General features: G+C 43.8%; 1 protein-coding gene across 1 annotated transcript in view; it reads left to right on the top strand.

Annotated features, from left to right (window-relative positions):
- Window positions 1-23,525, top strand: part of VIPR2 (vasoactive intestinal peptide receptor 2) — a 66,813-nt gene that overhangs the window by 19,441 nt on the left and 23,847 nt on the right. The window contains exons 3-4 of the mRNA XM_015418828.1: window positions 15,890-15,997; window positions 19,133-19,230. Coding sequence (XP_015274314.1) covers window positions 15,890-15,997; window positions 19,133-19,230 — 206 coding nt within the window. The remainder of the gene's footprint in view (window positions 1-15,889; window positions 15,998-19,132; window positions 19,231-23,525) is intronic.

Below are 23,525 nucleotides of genomic sequence, written 5' to 3'. Positions count from 1 at the left end.
CAGCAGGAAAGAAGCTATGCAGCAGTTCTGTTGTAGCACTCTATTTTTCATTATAACCATGGGCCTTAATAGTGGAAATGCAGACAGAATTATGGAAGATATTAGTTTTAACCTGTCTTCCTTTCCTCGTCGTGAATCAGTTGCAGAAGGGATCCGCCAGACAAAAGGGGCTGTTGCTCAGTGGTATTGGTACATAATCTGCTCTGCATGCAGAAGGTCCCTGGTTCGATCCCTGGCATCTCCATTTGAACAGTTCAGGTAGGAGGTGATACACCAGTTTGGTGTAGTGGTTAAGTGCGTGGACTCTAATCTGGGAGAACTGGGTTTGATTCCCCACTCCTCCACATGCACCTGGCTGGATGACCTTGGGCAAGACATAGTTCTGATAAGAGCTGTTCTTGAAAAAGAGCAGTTTCTGTCAAGAGCTCTCTCAGCCCCACCTACATCACAAGGTGTCTGTTGTGGAGAGGGGAAGGGAAAGGAGTTTGTAAGACACCTTTGGGTAGTGAAGGGTGGGGTATAAATCCAATCTCTTCTTCTTCATATGAAAGACCTCTTCTTGAGACCCTAGAGAGCCTCTGCCAGTCAGAGAGTAGACAATCCTGACCTTGATGGACTAATGGGTTGAGTTGGTATAAGGCAGCTTCAAGTGTAGCTGGTGTTGGGTAAGTCTTTTCCCATCTTGGCCGCCATTTTGTTGCTTCACAAGGAGAGTTTATTCGGGAGTGCTTTTTTTAAAGTAGAGGGGCAGTGTGCACATAAATTCTTGCTTGTCAGGTCCCAAAGGTTACGTTACCACCTTCTCCAACATTCTGAAATACGAACCTAACAGTAGGTTTCCAGAGCCTTTGTTTTTGGACAGAAACATTGCTTTAGGCCAAACGTATGACGTAAAATGTGATGCTTTGGAACAGTGAAGATGGGGAAGATCTGGAATGCTATTCTCTCTCTCTCTCTTTTAAAGTAATCTAACCAGATCTCAAGGAAATAACAACAATAAATAAAAAGTTTTGAGCTGGAAACAGACTATGGCATTAGCAGGCTTGAACGAGTTTCTGACTGAAGCGAAATAGAAGAGCTGCATCAGTGAGCATTTTCAGAGGATGCCGAAAGTGCCAGGAAAGTAGGGCGAGGATTGTGACCCCCGCCTGCTGCCTAATGAGTTCTATTTATAGAGCATACAGATATTACTGCAGCTGAGCCAATGGTGAATCGTGCCTTTTAATGGGGGTGGCTGGTTACACATTTTCAATGCCGATAGAGTCGCATTGCTCTTATGAATGAAAGGTATCGATTAGCTCATATTAAGAGCAAATTTCAAGGTCAGATTATGGGTAGGGACCACAAAGCCTTGATCCAAATGTATTATCTTGGTGCTTTCATATACGCAACCTTGATCCTGTGAATCCTGATTGCTGGAAGGAATTCCCACTGGATTTACTCCCAATTTACTGTACATAGGACTGCAGCCATAAGAAGATAGAGGTGAGAAATGAATTGGTTCTCTCCTCCATTTTCATCTTAAGCACTAGTTTCCCTATCAAATCTTCCCATTCACTCTTATGTGCAAGGATGGTATTGCATCTTGCAGTGGTGCACTTAGCTAATTTTAAAACTCTAGACTTGATCTTATGGGGACCCCTTTGTATGGTAATGTGCGCTTCAGATGTAAAGCTACCGCCTACTTTTGGGCTACCCACCGCAAGAGCCAGGCCTCCAGAATTGTCCCGCAGAGTCTAACCCTGGGAGCACCACTGGCATTCTGTTTTGCCATTTTAGCAGTTGCTTTGTGGCTGATTTCGCTGCATTGTGACTCTGCAGGTCCAGGTTAGGTTGCTCGCTCCAGGTTGGATAATTTCTGGAGATTTGGGAGGTGGAGCCTGGGGAGGATGGGATTTGGGGAAGGAAGGGAGCTCAGTGGGGTACAGTGCCATAGTTTGCCCTCCAAAACTGCCATTTTCTCCAGGGAAAACTGATCTCTGTAGCCTGATGGGTGAGTTGTAATTCCTGGGGATCTCCAGGCCTTGTCTGGAGGCTGGCAACTCTAGAACTGGGCTGCTTTCAGGCTGCTTTCAGTTTGGTTGCAGTTCACCGGAGGGACCCTGAGGGAGCTAGGTCCCTCATCAGAATGGCCCTAGATGAGGACCTTTTTCCTGTGTACCTCCCAAGTTCAGCCTGGCTCTTGTAGGTAACTTGTTTCGATTAATCAATATGTGTAGCTGGATGCTCTTGGTCCTTAACTTGCAGATTTTTCAGGATGGCTCTTGGGAGGCAGCAGAGATTGTTCCCTCCCAAACCGATATGAAAATTATTTAATGGTGAAAAAGTATTACCCCTAAAAAGTCCCCGGAAGGAACATGAGTGTGTGTACATGCAAAGTGTTGCTTTAAAAAAAGTTATTTTCCCTTATTTCCACACCCGTCTTCATGTATGGGTATGAAGGAAAATAACTTTTATGGAAAATATCTGGAAGATGCTGCTTGAATGAGGGAACTACGGTCTTTTGCCCTTCATCTTTGGGACGGGCCCAAACGCACAAGAGTGGAGCTAAAAAAGTAATTTATTCTTCTGTCCTTTGCTGCTGGTATGAATTACACATCCATTAGAGCCAAAGATTTACTCATTTTTCAGTATCTGCATAATTATCAGTGCTGCCAGATTTTTTTTAAAATAGATTTATTGCTGTCTTTGGTTATTTGTATGTTAGGTTGCTAATGCTGTTTTTGGCCTGACATCAACTGGGAAAAGAAAGCTTGGCTTGAAATTAATCCTTTTTTTAGGTGTTCGTAGGGTGTCAGAAGAAAATTGAGCATACATAAGGAAATGTAGCTCTGCTAAAGACGCTTAAGTTTAAGGCTGCCCCAGAGAAGAATTTAAATAGTTCAGATTATGTTTACAGAGGAATTTTACTTCTGTTTAACAAACACAGTAAGGTTAGCTTCATTTGCATGTTCTGAGGAAACACCGACAGAAGCAGTGGAGGGAGGACTAGTTTTGAGCAATGGTTAATGCTGTATTTTAAATCTTTTTTCATTTCCCCCCCAGCAAAGGTAAAACAAAAATTAGAAATCTGAACAACATGGATTTTCAGTGTGTCAGTGCCCAGCTGGACACACTGTCAAACAGCACCAGAACCTACCAGCCAGTTTGGTGGAGTGGTTAGGAGTGAGGACCCTAATCTGGGAGAACCGGGCTTGATTTCCCCACTCCTCCACATGCAGCTGCTGGTGTGACCTTGGGTGAGTTACAAGTTGTTTCGGAGCTGTTCTCTCACGAGCAGTTCTTGAAAGAGCTCTCTCAGCCCCACCTACTTCATAGGGTGTCTGTTGTGGGGAGGGGAAGGGAAAGGAGATTGTAAGCTGCTCTGAGACGCCTTCGGGTAATGAAGGGCAGGGTATAAATCCAATCTCTTCTTCTCCTCTACCAGTACTAGCATTGCTGGTCAAGCTGGCCCAAACTCCCAAGCAGTGATTGTGGCTCTGTACCATCCTTACCTCGTTGTGCTTGACCCTGGACATCTCTCCCCACTCCCAGCTTTGTGCTCCCTCACTTTTTCCAAGCCTGTCTCCCTCATGTGACCTCACCCAGCCCTTCACCCTGCTCCGCAAGGAAGAACCAGATGTCTCTGGGCCGTCTGAGACAATTCAGGAATCTCGTAGTAATTTAGTATCTCGTTGGCCAGGGCGGCAAATAACTATGCTTTATGCTTTTAGGAAGAAATGTTTGTGTTGCCAAGAACGTTCTTTCAACAGGTCTGTGAAGCTTAGGGATGTATTCTTGGAAATGAAAAAAAAAATGTCTGAGTTCAAAGACAACAAGTCCTGTGGCGATTATAAGAAGAAAAGCTCTGACTGTCTCTAAAAATATTATTTATTTTGTACATTAGTAATCCATGCCTCCAAGGAGCTTATAGTGGTGTACACTGGGTCTCCACGTGCACAGATACTCCATGTGAAGCAGGAAAAAATGGGGAAATAACTCCCCCCCCCAATATGGTTTTTGTGTGAGAAAATGGCTTCGGGGGGGGGCAGGAGCCCTTCTACACACGCACACCTCAATGTTGTTCCTGGCCTATTTAAGCTTTCCTTTAGAAGAAGAAGAAGAGATTGGATTTATACTCCGCCCTTCACTTGGAGTCTCAGAGCGGCTTACAATATCTTCCCTTCCTCTCCCTACAACAGACACCCTGTGAGGTAGGTGGGGCCGAGAGAGAGCTTTCCATAACTGCTCTTGAGAGAACAGCTCTGAGAGAACTTGTGACTGACCCAAGGTCACCCAACAGCTGCATGTGGAGGAGTGGGGAATCAAACCCGGTTCTCCCATATTAGAGTTAGCGCTTCTAACCACTACACCAAACTGGCTCACACTGGCTTTATTTTCAAAGAAGCTGTTTCCTGCACCTGCTGTGCGGCTGTGGGGAACATGAGCCGAGTCCAGAGAATCCAGACCCAACACTTTAAAAACAGTAATGTGTAGTTTGGCCCATAGTTTGGTTATATTTTCATCACACACGTCCCCCAAAGGAGTGTAAGCCTCTATAATACAGCCCCCATTTTATCCTGTGATACAGATTAAACTGAGGGAGCGTTACTGGCCGAAGGTCACCTGGTGAGCATCCGGGCAGTGCAAAGATTTGAGCCTTGGTCCTGTACACCACAATAGGTTTTGTTCATCTATGTGCCTACCAAAGCAGGTTGATGCAGCCTCACCCATCATGACCAACAGCAAAGCTGGGACTGGTGAGGCAAGCCCAGCCTGGTAGGGTTTGGGATGATGCCCTCAGGACTGGCTCCAGCAGGGGACAGACCAACCAGAAGGCCAAGCTTGCTGGAGGCAATGGGAGGGACAGCCTCTCTGTGAGGTAAGAAAGGCCCAGAAACCCACTAGCCCTCCCCACTGGCTATCCTGCCTGGTTTCAAGGAGGAGTCAGAGAAGGGTGGGTCAAGGACAGATGTAGGTGCAGAGAAGAGGTAATGAAGGCATGAGGAAGGAGTAAGGAAGGATCGGCCAAGACACCAGCCAGGCGGAACCTGGCCTTCGATTGGGTGCCACTGGGGCAGAGGTGGAGACAGCAGAGGTTAAAAGGGAGACTCCCAATGATGGCCAGGGAGGAGAAGCAGGCTCATCTCAAGGCTGCGAGAGCTGCTGCCTGTGGAAGAGAGGAACATGGGGAAGCAACCGCCTCTACTTCCAGTACTGAGGCCTGTGGAGGACTGATGGTAAGACGGCAGAGAGGTGGCCAGGTGAGACTGGGCAGTAGGAGCACCACAGCAGGGAAATGGCAAGCATAAGAACCAGGTTTGATTCCCCACTCCTCCACATGCAGCTGCTGGTGTGACCTTGGGTCAGTCATAAGTTCTTTCAGAGCTGTTCTCTCAAGGGCAGTTCTTGAGAGAGCGCTCTCAGCTCCACTTACCTCACAGGGTGTCTGTTGTGGGGAAGGGAAAGGAGATTGTAAGTCCCTCTGAGACTCCATCGGGTAGTGAAGGGCGGGGTATAAATCCAATCTCTTTTTCTCTTCTTCTTCTCTTGCACTCTTCCTCCTTTCTGTCAGAGCAGTAGCAGAGCAGCCACTTCACTCCAGGTAAATGTTAAGAGGCAGCATGACTGCCATGTTCCTTAGCAATTTCCTCTTCAGAGCAGGCTGCAACCTGTCCAAACATATCTTCACACCTAGAAGTACAGCATTAAGAAGATAAGACAAGCCCTGCTGGGACAGACCAAAGGTCCATCTGCAGTCAAGCAAAATGGTTCTTGCAGGGGCCATTCAGGTTCTTCTAAGAAGTACATGAGCAGAGTGTGAAGGCAGCAGATTCCCTTACTGTAGTTAGGGAGCTAGTTTCAGGAGCCCACTGCCTCTGGATGTCAACATTCCATCTAGTGATCATGGCTGATTGCTCTTAATAAATCTGTCTTCCATGAATTTGGGGGATCAGTGATATTTCCAGTTTAAAAGTTCTCGGATAGCACAGGTTGGAAAAAGTTGTTCTCTTAGACTTCCAAAGCACTGATTTTTCATCCAATAATATTTCCTGCTTTCAGGGCAGTGCGAAAGGGGGACCTACAACGTGTATAATTGATATTAAGGGCCAGCTTATGGTTGACTTGCATGACTGATTCCTGTCCCCAAATTGGGTTTAATATTCGTAAAAGTAAGAACTTTTCAACACAGTATTCTAAAAGATCCTGATTATTCCTGAATTTTTAGGACCTGAAGTTTTATTATAGAAAAGTAGAAGCAATTCGCAGTGCCATCTAGGGTTGCCAACCCCCAGGTGGAGCCTGGAGATCTCCTGGAATTACAGCAGATCTCCAGATGGCGTAGGTCAGTTCCCCTAGAGAAAATGGCTGCTTAGAGAATAGAGTCTAATGCTCCACTGAGGTCTTCGCCCTCCCAAAACCCCACCCTCTCCGGGCTCTGCCCTCAAAGTCTCCAAGAGCTTCCCAACCTGGAGTTGGTAATCCCAGTGCCATCCTAAACAGAGTTACACCCTTCTAAGCTCATTGACTTCAATGGGCTAAGAGTGTACCACGGCTTAGGATGGCACCTGTCAGTTGTTGATATTGTCAGCATTCATTAATGAAATACATAGTCTTGTTTGCAGTAAATTATATGCCACAAGGAACTTAGATATATTAGTCACTATTCAGTGACTGTAGTATAAATCTGCACTGAATGGTTTTATAATTTAAATGTTTCTAAGGATTAGAGATGGGCACAAAGTGGCTCATGAACTACAGTTTGTCATGAATTTTGGTTGGTTCGTAGTTCGCAAAGTGATGTTCACAAACTGAAGAGCTACAACGTACTTCCACGAATTTTGATGCAGTTCATGGTGGTTCGTGAAGAGCAGAAAACAGGTTTAAATGGTTCTGAGCCATTTAAGCCCCTGCTTTCTTGCTCCCTGCCACTCAGCTGTTTGGTTTAAATGGCTCAGAGCTGCCTGGTCCTTTTAACTGGAGAAAACGACACAAAGCAAGTATTGCTTTGACATGAGTTTGTCTGGAATGCTCTTGTTCAGTTCAAAGTCTCAAATAAACCATAATTCGAAATATTTGCTTATGCCTCAAACTTTGTATTTATTTAGATATTTATGCCCTACTTTTCTCCCTAGAGTATTTTACACCATTATTATCCCCATCTTCCTTACATCCCCACAACATCAATCTTGTGTGGTAGGTCAGAGTAAGAGATAAGTGGTCTAGAGTGATTAGCAAGCATGGACGGCTTCAAGAGGGAATTAGATAAGCATATGTAGCAGAGGTCCATCAGTGGCTATTAGCCACAAGGTATAGATAGGAGCTCTCGGTCTGGGGCAAGTGATGCTCTATATTCTTGATGCTTGGGGGGGGCAACAGTGGGAGAGCATCTAGTGTCCTGGCTCCACTGATGGAACTCCTGATGGCACCTGGTATTTTTGGCCACTGTGTGACAGAGTGTTGGACTGGATGGGCCGTTGGCCTGATCCAACATTGGCTACTCTTATGCTCTTATATTCTTAAGGTCACCCAGAGAGCTGCCATTGGTCTCCCAGATCCTAGTTCAGCGTTCTGTTCCTTAATTCTTTTAAAAGGTAGATGTTTAGTTAATTGCGTTTTCAAAATACTACACACAAGGTCACTAGTGTCTTGCAAGAAACACCAGTGGGCCGTAAATGCCTCTTTTTCATTATAATTAAATGGAACCCCTGTGGCGACTTTGGGAGAGGGGAAGCCAAGTGGATTTTTGTTGTTGCTGCTGATCTAATTTTTACTGCCATCATTTTGGATTTCAGATTTAATATGCATAACCTCCTTGACTCTCAGTTCCTGAGCAGTGCATCGCATCTTTCAACAGATTTCACAAACATGTAGTTAGTCGTTTCAGCCTGGCTTTTGATGCCCTCTGCTGACAGAAACAAGCACACCTTTGTTCTGCCATTCTACACTATGATGTTTATGAACAAAGCAGCAGTCAAATATAGGTTCTGAGTTTGAGCGTGTTTCTAGTTATGGATAATTCCCTTCCCTAGCAGGATGATCGATTGGGTGTGTGAGATAGTTAATGCTTCCTTAAAGGACAGAATGACTGCACATGCCTTGAAAGAGGTAACCATAAGACCATTTGAACCATGAAGCTTTCTCTGGACTTCTACAAGGTCGATCATTTCCAGTTGCGACTAGCCTCTTTTTGGGGACAGGTTCTTGAATTAGCAGTGTCTGCTTATGTTTAAGCTCTCCTAGGTAGAGATGGTTACTATTGGAGCCGTTTATCCTAGGCAAAGGAGTCAAACAGGGATGTTTACTTGCACCCCATTGCTCAATTTATATATAAATGACCTCAGACTTGCAGGAAGCATGTCATCTTCCACATTTATCCAAGCACAAAGGTCCAGTCCTTCTGTATGGTGATGATGCAGTGATAATGTCTAGATCAATAATAGGCCTCCTCAAGCTGATAAAAAAATTCAAGCTTTACTATTATCATGAGGGCTTGTCCATCAATGTGGCGAAATCCAAGGTCATCGTATTCACCAAAAAGAAGAAGGGTGAAATCTTCCAATGGGACATAGCATTGCAGCTTGGTTTCTGGATCAGTTCTGAAATGTAAACTGCTTAAGTTGCTCTGTTGGATAATTTGAACCGGAAAAGAAACAGGAATAAGACCCCATCCTTTTCCTAGACCTCTCAACAGCTTTCAGTGCTTTTGATCGAATTAAACTTCTGGTCCAGTGGTCTGAGATGAGGATAGCATGCCCCAGTGGTTCTTCTCCTTCTTGGAGGGTCATTTCCTGGAGGTGGTGCTTAAGTGTCTATTGCCTGCAGCATTTATGCCACGGAATTTCTTACTGTCTTCTAGGCTGTTTAACATCTTCATAAAGCTCTGAAAGAACTTGTGACTGACCCAAGGTCACACCACTAGCTGCATGTGGAGGAGTGGGGAATCAAACCTGGTTCTCCCAGATTAGAGTCTGCTCTCCTAACCATTACACCAAACTGGCTCTCCTAAAGAATGCTGAGGTAGGGTGCATATTGTGATCAGCTTGATTAGAGCAGAGGGGAAATGCTTGGGTGCAAAAATTAGCATCTGTAGTGAGATAAGAATCCTATATCCATGTTCAGCCGGGGAGGGGGGGGGGATTGTTCTGAACTTGTGAATTGAGGGATTTGGGGTGAGATGTCATCTGTATGCTGATAACCTACACTTCTATTTTGCCTTTTCATCACATCCAGATGAGGTGATAGAAATGCTGAACAGACATTCATCACATCCAGATGAGGTGATAGAAATGGTGTACAGACTAGCATCAGTAATGGAATAGATATGAGGTAATAACTAAAGCTAGATCTGGATAATAGCAAGCTGTTTGGGTGATATGGTTGATTCTGAATAGGGATGCTCTCACTTTAAAGTATAGGTCTGCAGTGATTTGATCCAGCCCTGCAGATACACACCTAAATACTATCTGTGAAATGAAACACTTTTCACCATGAACTGGTCTCAGTTATTCATCCAGGGTAAACTACTACAATGTGCTATACATTTTAAATGTGGGGTACCTATGAGGAAAGTATGGATGCTTCAGAAAGCAGCCATCAGATTGTTGAATAAAAATAGGAAGAACATATTTCACAGTACTCTGGCTATCTGTCTGTTTCTGAACCCAGTTGAAAATGGTAATTTGCCCAAATTTTAAGAAAGCAATGATCAGGTAGACTTACAAAGTATCTGAAAGATGCCTTCTTGCCTTATAAACCTGTCTACAAAGGAGGCATGTCTCCAGGTGTGATCTTCAGTGAGAAGCAGGTGGTTACTTTATTTATTTATAGCCCTTCTTTCCTACTGAGACTCAAGGCACATTGCAAAATTTAGCAGTGCAGTAGAAATAGTGTAAGATACAGTGGTACTTATGTTGGATTATGAAGGTAGAAAACAGTGCAGTAAAAGACATGACATAAGTACAAAAACCTGATTGCAAAAACTAGAAAATAATACAGTAAAAACAAGAAATGCATACAATAGACAGTGCCATAAACTACAGCCCTTAGCCCTTTATTAAAGTATCCTCCTGAATTATTCCAATTTACTACACCCCGACCCCACCTTGCTTTTCTCTATGTGGAGATACGTTTTTGGTGGTATTACTGTCTACTGCCTAACCCTGTTTCATCTGGCATACATACGGACTCAACCGGGGCTTTCTGGAAATTGCCATCTTAAGAATGTTTGTTGTCTTGATATTGTGCTGTGATTTTATTTGACTTACTGGAGTTGTATTTAACTGTTTTTAATTGGTTGTAGCTCACCCTGAGCCTGCTTGTGGGGGAGGGTGGGATAGAAGTATAATAAAATAAATCAATAAAAATGTATTAAACATGCCTTCCTGAACAATTCAGTTTTATACCTTGTGCAGAATGATATCTACCTCACAGGGGGTCTGTGGTGGGGAGGGGAAGGGAGTTCGTAAGCCTCTCTGTGACTCCGAGTGAAGGGTAGGGTATAAATCTAACCTTCTCCTCCTCCTTCCCAGCAAGAGTATCAGGGTATAAGGTTTTGAGAGTCAAAACCTTCGAAGGGAGCTTTGACTCTTAAAAGCTTATACCCTGAAACTTGGTCTCTAAGGTGCTACTGAATTTGAGTCTACCTGTTTGAGTCTACATGGCTACCCTCTGAAACGAGCTCACAAGAATTGTGATGGAAATATAGGCACTCATCCGGATGCACATTTGTGCCTGCACCAGGGATATACCCACAGGCATCTGTTGCAGAGTGATCTCCCACTAAGACGGTTCTTTTGTTTTTCTTTTCCCCAAGGCCCCCGTAGTCCCCAAACGCTCCCTACGAAGTGGAGAAGAGATATGATCTTAAGTGTGCTGCATACACGTTTTCCATAGTGAGAGGCTCTTAAACAGCCATCTTTGTATCTTACTGAATGTTGCATGTTTTGAACTTTTCTGCTTTTATTTTTAAAAAAACCTAACCAGTATGCAGAAGTGCAGTCAAGGACAAAAGAAAGATCAGGTCACTTTTACAGTGACGGGGCAAGCCGTTATTGTTGTTATGCTGAGATAAATTAGTAGCCAGGACAGTGTTGGGGTGAGTAAGGCACTGAGCAGAAATGAAGGGGCTTTCTGATCAAGCATTGTCAGGAAACAGCATTCCAGGGAGTCCTAATGCAGATCCAGCTGATGTGTCTTGAAGTGGGGTTGCCTGAGCTACGAAATTCATACAAATGGTTTGGTCAATAGTGCTCTGTTATTGTTCATGTAATATTGCCACGATTAACAGGAATGTATTATTTATTTATTTATTTTTGGATTTATATCCCGCCCTCCCCGAAGGCTCAGGGCGGCTAACATTCTCAGCCTTTTACAATGGTTATAGGTTGGCACTTTTCTCATACTACATTCATGAGTACGTGTCTGATTAGGACTTGGCTATTGCTGCTCGCAGGAGCTGCGGTGGCTCAAGCGGTTAAGACACTGAACTGCAGGATGTGGTAGGTTGGTAGTTCAGCAGTTCGAGACCCAAGTGTGCCGCATGACGGAGTGAGCTCCCGTCTCTAGTTCCAGCTCCTGCCAACATAGCAGTTCGAAAGCAAGAAATTGCAAGTAGATAAATAGGTACCACTTCAGTGGGAAGGTAACAGCGTTCCGTGCGCCTTGGTGTTTAGTCATGCCGGCCACATGACCACGGAAATGTCTTCTGACAGCGCTGGCTCTTTGGCTTGGAAACAGAGATGAGCACCGCAGCCCTAGAGTCGGATTCGACTGGCTTTTGAGCAAGGGAACCTTTACCTTTACCTTTTTATTGCTGCTCGCACAATTAAGGGGTCATGGGGAGGGCTTATGGCTCAGTGTCAGAGCATCTGCTTTGCAGGCAGAAGGTCTCAAGTCCAGTCCCTGGATCAGATGATGTGGAAGACAAATGCTCTGATTCCGTTTGCATGCAAATTAGTATATCAGCCTTTTCTGTTTGGCCTCTGCTACTTAGTACCATGCAGTATAAGGCAGGTTTGTGTGTTCAATCTATACTATCCTTCACACATGCTGTGCTTTGAATTTCTGCTTCACAATGAACATCTCAAGGTCTTTACATCTTTGTTGTGTTGCACTGAAAGGAAGGACCAAGATGTGTTGAAGCAATGATAACAGTAAAGCAATTAAAATTATTTTTGAACACTCTCAGATAGTTTAAAGAAAGATACTAGGCCATACTTGGAGGAGGCATTGGATATACTTCTGTGTAATCATTAATTCTTGGTAAACCTTTTGTTAATGGGATTTTAAAAGATTTATTATTAATACATATGATAGCTGAAACCACTCATTAAACTGTGTTTATTGTATTTAAACAGCAAACAGATAAAAGCAATTTCATAAATGGTATGATAATGAAGGTGCTTGTATGATCATCTTTGTAAACAAACCCATTCTGCAAACAAAGGAGATAATTAACGAGATATCCGGTTAATTAGTGTACTCATCAAAGGATGAATTCCTACTTGAGTTACTGATGCAGAATTCCTGTAGGAGATAAATGAACCAATATTGGCTGATTATCAAGCCTAGAAGTATGCTTCAAATTATTAGCATCACAAGTTGAATCATCCAGGAGACAGGATTATTATTTTCCAGTCTGCATTTCTTATAATTCATATGATTCAGAGGCAGGATGATATACACGCTCTGTGTTTATAAATCTGCCGTAGAATTTGATAGGTAGAGAGGTTGACACTCAAGACTTCTAGCTTATATTTTTGAAAAGTGTCGATGGTTCCTGAAAATGTGTGGGCACTTCATGCTGCGCAGGAGCCAAAAAGGGGGGGGGAGTGTGAGGTGGAACTGGGCATGAGTTTCCAGGGGACCTCAATATTTAGAGGCAGCGAACGTGTAAATGCCAGTGAAAGGAGGTAACATGAGGGGAAGTCTCTATGCCTTGGATTGATTGCCAGTGAAAGGAGGTAACATGAGGGGAACATTTGTTGGCTTTCCAAGGCAGCTGGTTGACCTCTACGTGACACAGGATGCTTGAACTAGATGGACCATTGGTTTGATCCAGCAGCACTGTTCTTATGGATTCAGGTTGTATATGGAAATACGATGTGCTGTGCACATCCCAACCTGAGCCTGGTTTCCTTGGCTTCAATTCCATGCCCATTTGTTCCTTCTGTTTTCCTAGTCCTGACCAAAGGTTTCAAAATTGATTGAAAATCAGTCTTTGAAGCATCCTAAAGAAGACACATGGCAAATCTGCTAACGGTGGCACTTCCCCATGGCACAAAGAACTGCAGGAAAGCACTGTGGTGAGCAGAACAGGCCCATAGGATCAAACTTAACTGGTTTTTTTAAGTATAAAGTTTCTTTTGATTATAGTGCCTAGACTTCAGTGTGTAGAGAAGAGTGTTTTTAGCTGCTCTGATTTGGGGGAATATTTACATTCCCACTGAATTGAGATAGGAAATGTCTTACAGTGTGTGTTTCAGTCGTCTTTGGTGGCACAAATAGACTGGCTGTTCTTGTTCCCAAATTGTTAAAGATTGAGAATGGAGGTTGAGAATCATTGCTTTCTTGTCCTGGCTAAAGATGCCATTCCAGTAAGGCAAGGTTCAAAGCAAAGCTTTGGCTACAAGGTGGTGGACGATGCTGTCACGTTGCAGCCGACTTATGGTGACCCCACAGGGTTTTCGAGGCAAGAGACATTCAGAGATGGTTTGCCAGCCTCTGTGCAGCAACCCTGGACTTCCCTGGTGGTCTCGCATCCAAGCACTAACCAGGGCTGACCCTCCTTAGCTTCCAAGAGACTGGGCTAGCCTGGACCAGTGTGGTTATTTGGATATTAAAGGTAAAGGTTCCCTTCCTCGAAAGCCAGTCGAAGCCGACTCTAGGGTTACGGTGCTCATCTCCGTTTCAAAGCCGAAGAGCCAGTGCTGTCCGAAGATTTCTCTGTGGTCATGTGGCCGGCATGACTAAACACCAAGGCGCACGGAACGCTGTTACCTTCCCACCGAAGGGGTACCTATTTATCTACTTGCAATTTCTTGCTTTCGAACTGCTAGGTTGGCAGGAGCTGGAACTAGAGGCGGGAGCTCACTCCGGCATGCGGCACACTCGAGTCTCGAACTGCTGAACTACCAACCTTCCACAGCCTGCAGTTCAGCGTCTTAACCACTTGAGCCACCGCCTGCATTTGGATAGGATTAAATTGCAAAATAAATAAATAATCAAACCAGTATGTTTTACAAACATTTGTTATAGTTATTTTTTTCAATAACTTCAATATTTCAATTAGAAATATAGGCGTAAATACCTGTAGGGTAGTTATGTTTCATTGCAGTCCTATGTACAGTTCCTCTAGTCTATGCCTATTAAAATAAATGGACCTAGACTGGTATAAGTATCCATAGGATTGCACTGTCAGTGTGAGATCTTTTCAGTTGTTACAGTTCTTTTGCTCAAATAGTAAATAAGGGGAGAATGCACTAGTCACAGCCCATCGAGTATACATAGCTGCCTTTTGTGTCAATAGGACAATGCACTTGGTTTTCCAAATTCAGTATGCACAGACATGTATGCCCCCAAAAATCTGGATATCTGACCATATGTACTGGAGCCTGAAAATATGTGCATTGCCCTCTCTGCACAAAATGGTGACCGTGTGCATCTACTTGTATGTGCAGTTTTAGTACCAAAATTTTAATGATTGGAAAGGGCTACAGTTGCCGAGGAGGAGGTCATCTACTAAAACAATCAATCAGTTCTCTCAGCCCCACCAACCTCACAGGGTGTCTGTTGTGGGGAGGGGAAGGGAAAGGAGTTTGTAAGCCGCTCTGAGACTCCTTTGGATAGTGGAGGGCGGGGTATAAATCCAATCTCTTCTTCTTCTTCTAAATATAGTTTTCTGGATATTTCCCACTAATAATTTAAGAGGAGGTTTGTTGAATAACCTGGGTTGGAATTATGCAGTTTAAAGATTTATCCCATTTTATTTTTAAGAAACTAGGTTCCTTTGTAGGGATAGTTTAATAAACACTTTTATAATCAAGACAATATTCCTCTTGTTTCTCATTTTTAATATATTATATCCTCAAATTCTGATAAGGTGTGTTACGTAGTTTGTCTTGTGCTGTTTTTGTGTTACTGTAATGTTTTAATTAAAAATGCTGAAACCATTTTACATCTATATTATTTTCCATTAAACTTGCCATGGTACATGTGGGTCATCTACTAAAACAATCAGTCAGTCTAACATGATCATTATTCACCCAGCTCCACCACAGCTTTGTAATATAAAAGATTCCAAGGGTGAAATTGTTTGGCTCAAATAAGATTGCAATCTGTCCCATGTTATCAAAAACATCTATTAAGTTATTCGGGGTTTTTCAAGCAACTTGTACACAGTTTATGAAACTTATTAGAATACCAAGGAAGACAAGCTAGTGGGATGCGTGAACAATTATGCTCAAGAACATACCAAGGGACATTCTTACCACTTCAGAAGCCATTTATAAATAAATTTTAATTTACTAGCTCGATAGTATCTCAAAAGATTTGGACACATTAAGCCTCCTTCTTGCTTTTGTCTTTGAAAATCAGCCAAAGCTACAGCGACCATTCAAAACACCTGCCATTGGCAATAAAACTGCTTAACGTAACTAGGTTAACATCTTTAGTGGGTTAAGAAAGGTATTTGCTCTGTTTTAACTCCTGCTCAGTAGAATTAAATTCTAATTCCGCAGTTCCTAGTGGAGTTATCACATCTAGTCCGAAGCATGAGAAGGGGGTGGCTACTCCCCTTCTGTAATGGTCCATTTTCTCTGGCCTCAAGGATGTGAGCAGCTCAGTCTCCCGTCCCCCTCAAAAAAACATTAATGTTACTCAAGGGTGTGCTTTCTACTTTTTCTTCCAGGATGTGTTGGTAGCTGGGATAACCTAACTTGCTGGCACTCTGCAGAATTTGGAGAGATCGTGACAGTCCCTTGCCCAAAACTTTTTAGCCATTTTTTCAGCAAACCAGGTACTTTATATCTATTAAAGTATTTTACTATGGGGAGAGGGGGAGGAGATTTCATGTGTTTGTGACAGCAGCAAGAAGGTCAAAATAATTTGACTCACAAGGAGTTGTTTTGAATTTGGCGATGTGTTGAGAATATTTAAAGTAACATGCATCCAAAATTCAGATTATTGTTATAAGTCCTGCTTTGCCATCCTGAGCAGAGTTACATCCTTCTAAGTCCACAGTGCAACTAAAAGCACTGTACTATTAGTGTCTTAAGATGGGCAGAACCATCACTTATGAAGGGTTACCTGTATTGTCATGTTGCTACAGGTAGGCACTAACAAGGACCTGGTTTATATATGCAGAAGAATGTGGAAGTGGTGTGTTGGATCACACTACTTCAGACTGTAGGTGCTGGGTTCCAAAACATACCCAAAGAACTCCCCAAAACCCTTGCTTTAGACAGAAAAGGAGAAGGGGTTCTAATCGAATTTTCGCCTCCTGTTCTGGTTTTCTGTTTGCAAGGAGTTTTTAAACACAGGTCAGCACCTGCTCCCCGAAGTGGTACAGTCCATTTCTTCCAGTGTGGTGTAGTGATTAGAGTGGGACTGAGATCAAGGTTCAACTTCTAACACTGCCACAAAACTCAGGGCTGACCTTAGTCTCATCACCCTCTTTTAGCCTAAACTACCCTGATGCTGGGAAAGACTGAAGGTACAAGAAGACGGGAACGGCAAAGATGGTTAGACAGTGATATCAATGCAACGAACATGAAGTTGAGCAAACTCCGGAGGGCAGGAGGGCCTGGCATGATGTGGTCCGTGGGGTCGCGAAGAGTCAAACTTGACTGTGTGACTGAACAACAACAACAACCTCACAGGGTTGCTGTGAGGATAAAATGGGGAGAAGAGATGCATACACCCCCCTATACCACTCTGAGCTCTTAGAGCAAGGGAGGAGTAAAAGTATGATCGACAGATAGCATCTCTGCACTTGGCCACCTTGCTGCTGCATTGGCAGACGAGCTCTGGCTTTGGGTCGTGCATTTAAGATGTGATGCTGAATAAGATCCTTATATCAGATCTGCACAGGGTGTCCCTTGAAACCAAAAACAGTCAACTTCTGTATTTAATGTTTGCTTGGGATTGGAGAAATTTGGGGGAGGGAGGGATATTGGCAACCACACTGGTATCAGGAGTAATGTTCCCTCTAAGCTGTGGAGTCCTATGAGCAAAAATTCAACTTTGTGAGCTACTGGCATTAGAATTGTGAGCAAGCTATTTGGCTACTGCATAAATTAGTTCGCTCTGGAGCCATCCTTCCTGAGCTAAGACAAAAGCGTGTGAGCCGGAGGCTAAAAAACTGTGAGCCAGCTCACACTAACTCAGCTTAGAGGGAACATTGATCAGGAGTCATCTTCATGCACCCCCTGACAAGACCCGCATCTCAGCAGGGGGCTCATTGCCAGTCCCTGGGCCCTCCTGGCCATGCTGATTCTCCTCTTTCAACTCACGGCTTCCAGACCTGCCCTCTTAGGCTTGGTTCACACACGCAGGGGAATGAAGTGGCAGCCACCTCATGGACTTCACTGTTTTCAGGTGGAGGATCACATTTTGGAATGCTTGTTACAACCCCGCCCCCCTCCCAAAATAGAAAACCAGACTGGCAAGCCCATGGAAAGGAAATAGTCTTCTTTATTCTTGGTGTGTTGGTTTTCTGTTCAAGGGATTCTTTTAAGACGAAGCTGGAAAACACCTGCTGGTGCAGTCCATTCTAGCATCTCAGGGCTCTGCTGCCTCATTACCACCTTAGTCTCTTGCATGTGTGATCCAGGCCTACCAGCGAATTCACAGTTGCTAGAGGTAGGGGCAGCTACCTCTGTCCACCTGATCCTCTCCTTCTGGGCAACAGGAAGAAGGAAAAGGGAATGAAAGAGGGCTCACACAGACAGGGCGGCCTGCTGGGGGCATTGCCCATGAACCCATCCACTCACCCAGATTTGGAGCTGGTAGTGCCTGCAGACCACCGTTCATGACTGGAGGCTGCATTTGCCTTGGCTGGTCACAGAGGGTGTGAGCCTATACTTGTGTGCATCCTGAGTGTATTATTTCAGAACCAGGGCCCTGATTTACAGTAGATAAGTGAGCTTCTTGTCACATCACATATTGACAAGTGCCTAGTGGTATATTTGAGTTCCAAAGAATCTCCTTGCATCCTTCTGGAAGGCTAATGGTGAATCTCTCCAATTTGCATCCAATAACTTCCCCCACACCCCTGCTTCTCCTCCTATAATTGGATGAGCTTTTTAAAAAATCCATTACAAGCAAAAAAATTTAAAAAAAAACGTTGCTGCTCCATAGTACGTTTATCTGCTGAGCTGGTTATCTGTCCCAGCAGGATCTGAAGGCTTTAATAGCCGTGTTATAGATCATGCAATATCACCTTAAATAATAGCGGAGGGTAATGAGAGAGTTTTTTGTTTAATGGGGACAATTTTATTCAAATTACTTTTCCATCACACACATTTATCGCCACAAATTAGACTTCTCAAAAGCTGGAGGCTGATAGAGCCCCTGCCGAGTGAGTCTTAAATATTGTATAGCAACTTTCCGGATTGTCGCTGACGAACCTCTCAGCAGGGGCGAACTGGGATGTTAAAACAGCTCAGGCGAATTCCAAACTGTGCTGCCTCTGTAGTGCTTAGTATCTGAACCCCACGGACTGTTTGGCTCAAACCTGGCTGATTGGCATTGTAGATGGGCTGGGTCTGAGCCAAGCAGATCTGCTGGTGCTGGTGGGCTCAGCTTGGTTTGCTCCTGGTCACCAGCGGTCCTCTGGGGCTGAGACCCACCTGGGCCATACCCAATAAATGGACAGCTCATTCTGCCCAGTACACAGTGATCTAGGGTAAGTATTTGGTAGCAGGTATTTTGGGGGAGGAAGTTTGTGCAAAGTATGCCTTTTGGGGCAATGCCTGTGGATAGGCCATAGGATTTTGGATTGGACAGGTAGGACAAAACTATTTGATAATCTGCAATACAAATCCTAACTGTAGCCAGCTGAGGACCAGAGGTTCTGCTGGCTTTATTTAGAAGGCTTTGCTGTGGAAAATTGCCGGATGTTGATGCATTACGTTTTTTGTTTTGTTTCTAGGGAATATAAGCAAAAAGTGTACAAGTAGAGGTTGGACAGACATATTTCCAGATTTCCTGCTGGCTTGTGGATTTAAAGATATCGATGAGACCAGCACGGTAAGGCTGCTAGTTTAGTTGCAAAACTATTGAGGGACAATATGCCCTAGAATGTGCATGATGTTTCCATTGCATTGGTAAGAAGAACCCAGTGCAAAAATTTCACAGCAGTGTTCCTTTGGATTTGCTTAATTGTTTCCTCTTTCTAATCCTCTCAGTCCCTTCCAAAATGGAAGCCAGTGACATTAGAAATATTAATTTTAAAAAGCAATTAAAGTCAATTAAACATGAATGCCAGAGCTGTACCCATAACAATGATTACAGCTGCTGGAAAGCCAACATAAACATTGTCTCTGTAGGACATCATTAGTGTCTGTCTTAGAGATCCTAATCGAAAAACAGAGGAGGTAGTCTCCTACAGATGTTGGACAGGACCCAATCCACCCAGGTTTTTTAGATTAAAACCAGCAACTTGAATTGGACGTGGAGGCAATATGAATGCTGGAATAGTGGTAAAAATGTTTTAGAGCTGATTTGCTTGTCCTATAGGCTCATGTCTTTACTATAGGAGTGAGTTCAGGTGGGTAGCTATGTTGATCTGAAGCAATAGAACAGATTTGGAGTCCAGGGGCACCTTTAAGACCAACAAAATTTAATTCTGGATATAAGTTTTTGTGTGCATGCACATATACTTATACCCCTATACCCACTGGACTCAAACTTTGAAGGAGTGGGGTCAGTGGTACAGCTGAATTAACCCTACAGAGCTTTTCTAGTATCATGGTAAATTTCACTACAGGCCCAAAGCACTCTGTGTGAGTCTCAGTCAGAGTCTGTCTGTCTGTCTGTCTGTCTCTCTCTCTCTCTCTCTCTCTCTCAATATTTTTAATTCTCAACATGGCCACATCTGTAGATTCTTAAAACCAAAGATTGAAGCTGTGGACGGACAAGACAGATCTTTCTGCAAACTTGAGAAAAGCCCCAGGTTTACAGAAAAGTCTGAAATCTAAAAAAAAATATCATTGGAGGTTAACCCCACCCCTAATGATAGAAACAGCACCTATAGCTTTAAGAAATGAATGCTCCCAATGGCTGTTGCTAGGCACCCACAAGAATATTGCCAGCATTCAAGCCTTAGTTTCTGTCAGCAAAAGGCCAAGGGAGGGGGGGCAGGGTCTTTTTAGGGCTATTTTGTTCTTTGGCTCATTGGGACCAGGCCAGGCAGCAACCACTGGGAGATTTGCTATCATCTGACTTCCATGACTCAACTCGGCCTGGCGGCTTTCTGCTGCTCAACAGCATCCACCCCACAAAAGCCTCTGTGTTACAGTGGTTAGAGTTTCAAATTAGGATCTGGGAGACTTGTATTTGGAATCACTGACGCAAGAGCTCACATGGTGACTTTGAGCCAGTCGCACACGCTCAGCCTAGTCTACCTCAGAGATTTGTTATGAGGATAAAATGGAGAATGATGTGAGCTGCTTTGGTCCCCATTGTGGAGAAAGGTTGAGTATAACTGAAGTAAATAAATAACAAGTATAGCTGATGATGGGAAGATGATAGAAAGTAATTTGGCTGGTGGTGGGTGCTGAGGAGAAGAAAGCAGAGAAAGGGAACAGGCGCTGGAGGCTTTCAGGGAAGGGAAAGAAGGGGGAGGGGAAAACAAGATACCCCCTGCAAGTCCTTCCAGATCCCTCACTTATATGTGTGTGTATGTGCTTATGTAAATACACAGGTCCCATGAGCCCCAGTGAGCCTTTCTTGGTGCTCCCTTTTCACTTCCCAAAAAGCTGTTGTGATCCACTTTATATACACATCACACATTGCACGTGTGTGCATGCATGCTCATGCACATTGCATGTATATAATGAATCATGAATGTTGTAATATTACATTAGATAAATTAACTTGAGAAGGATACCCAAGTGCAAACAATAGAACTTCTTATCTGTCTTCATACCACATTAGTTATTTTCTAAAGAGAAGTGTATGAATGAAATCCATTGGGACTGCTTTCAGGAAAATATGTTTAGGACTGGGACCACAGTTACCCTCGGGACTGCATCAACGGTTATGCTTCCTGGCTTAGAAGGGGTCTCTGCAAAAGGCAATTCAGCAGCATGGGTGGGATTTCAGAAGCACTTGACCTTCAGGCCATCTGCATTCTCATGTAACATTCAACTTGCAGCTTGTGTCTTCTGTAAGATGATCCCATGTGCATGGACTGATGCATTCGAATCTTACCAGAATGGGATATGTAGGTTTCCTGCTTCAAGCATTATATTAGAGATAGGAATTCAGGAGAGACTCTTACTTCTGGGTGCCCAGCAGGGTTGTGCACATTACACAAAATGAGGTGATAGACTGAGGGGTGGAGTTTTGGATTGTATCATTTCAGACTGCAGGCATGGAACTGCGTTACTGAATGCTTCCCCCATACAAAAATGTCTTGCATGAAGAAAACTAGCTCATCAAGATAGAAGGTGCAGCATGGCTCTCTCACTGCTTAGTCCATGCAAGAGTTTGTTTGTTTGATTTTAATGACGGGAGCATTCAAGGACATGCCACATTCCAGAAACAGACCGCCATATTTTGCTGTGTCATTTGTACAATGACTCTATCACCCAGTTTATATGCATTGAACAATGAGAGGTGAGGTGAGGACATAGGATGCACTGTACTACTACAGACTACAGGTGGTGGATTCCCGCTTTGGAAGATCTTCACGCAAAAGACTCTCTGCTAATAGAAAACCAGCACGGCAGGGAGAAAGGTTCTACCACCTCACTTGGCTTAGTGAGCTGCTCTTCTGTTTGCAGGGAGTTTTTTTTAAACAGTGGAACATTCCCAAATGTAGTCCTCCTCCTTCAAGTCTGAAATAGTGCTGTCCATTCTGTCATCTCAGGCACTTCATAGAATCACAGAATCACAGAGATGGAAGGGGCCATCTAGTCCAACCCCCTGCTCAGTGCAGGATCAGCCTAGAGCATCCCTGACAAGAGTTTGTCGAGCCGCTGCTTCAAGACTGCCACTGAGGGGGGTCCCACTATTGCGCAACTAGCCGATCCCACTATTGCGCAACTCTTACTGTAAAAAAGTTTTTCCTAATATCCAGCCAGTACCTTCCTGCCCTTAATTTAAACCTGTGATTGCACCAACAGCTCCCTGCCCTCCTCTAAGTGACAACCCTTCAGATACTTAAAGAGAGCAATCCTGTCCCCCCTCAACCTCCTCTTCTCCAGACTAAACATTCCCAAGTCCCTCAGCTTTTCCTCATAGGGCTTGGTCTCCAGGCCCCCGATCATCCTCATCACTCTCCTCTGCACCCGCTCCATTCTGTCCACATGCTTTTTGAAGTGAGGCCTCCAGAATGGCACACAATACTCCAATGCAGTGTACAGCGGGACTATGACATCTTGCAATTTGGATGTTATGCCTCTGTTGATACACCCCAAGATCACATTAGCCTTTTTTGTCGTCGCATCACACTGGCAGCTCCTATTTAACCTATGGTCCACCCTTACCCCAAGATCTTGTTCACACACACTGCTACCCAGAAGTGTATCCTCCACCCAGTATTCCCCTGGATGTGACAGCCTGACCTGAGAATGACTGAGAATCTAGAACTTGTGGCCTGTGAATACATCATGTTTTGTGTGTGCCTTTGTACCTGTGACCCCTTCCTTAATAGATCATTTAGATCTTTTTGGCAGAGACTGCAGCCCTGTTTCTCCTGTGAGTCAGGACAACTAAAATTAGCTCCCTTCTGGACTTTCTCATTCTGACTTGTCAAAGCCCGCATGCTTCTTATATACGCAGATAGCAGCTGTCCGTGGGCTTTTAAAGCTTTTTCCATTTTAAAGAATGGCTACTTTCTAATTGCACACACAAACACACTCCTTAGAACACGAAAATTCAAGTGTGGATTTCATTGATTAAGGGATTTTAAGAGGCTAACAATAACAAAGTTCTCAATAAAACTCACCGGAAGCATTCTAGTTCTTCCAGCTGCTGAGCATACGTAGTACTTCTGAGGTATTAATGTTATCAGAAAACTTGCAGCCTCGTGGGAATGTTCCTGCTTTATGTGCAATGCGTGCTACATTTATACTGGATTAATTCCTGCATAGAGACTGCGGCCTTATTATTAGATAAAAGAATTTTTTTTAAAAAGACTGTCTCCCTGCATATTGCTCCATGGCAGTTTACAAAACTACATCACTAAAAGAAGGAAGGCTTATAATTTAGGCCACTAATCTTATTTAAAAATACAAACAACATAATAAAACACAGCAGCCTTGTAAGGGATGAGGGCTGAATGAGCCTATAATTTACTAAGACCTGATGATTGGGTC

The sequence above is a fragment of the Gekko japonicus genome, unplaced genomic scaffold, assembly GCF_001447785.1.
Source record: "Gekko japonicus isolate JY-2015 unplaced genomic scaffold, Gekko_japonicus_V1.1 scaffold1480, whole genome shotgun sequence".
Lineage (NCBI taxonomy): Eukaryota > Metazoa > Chordata > Lepidosauria > Squamata > Gekkonidae > Gekko > Gekko japonicus.
Note: the sequence above shows the minus strand (reverse complement) of the source record. Positions and strands in the feature narration are given on the sequence as shown.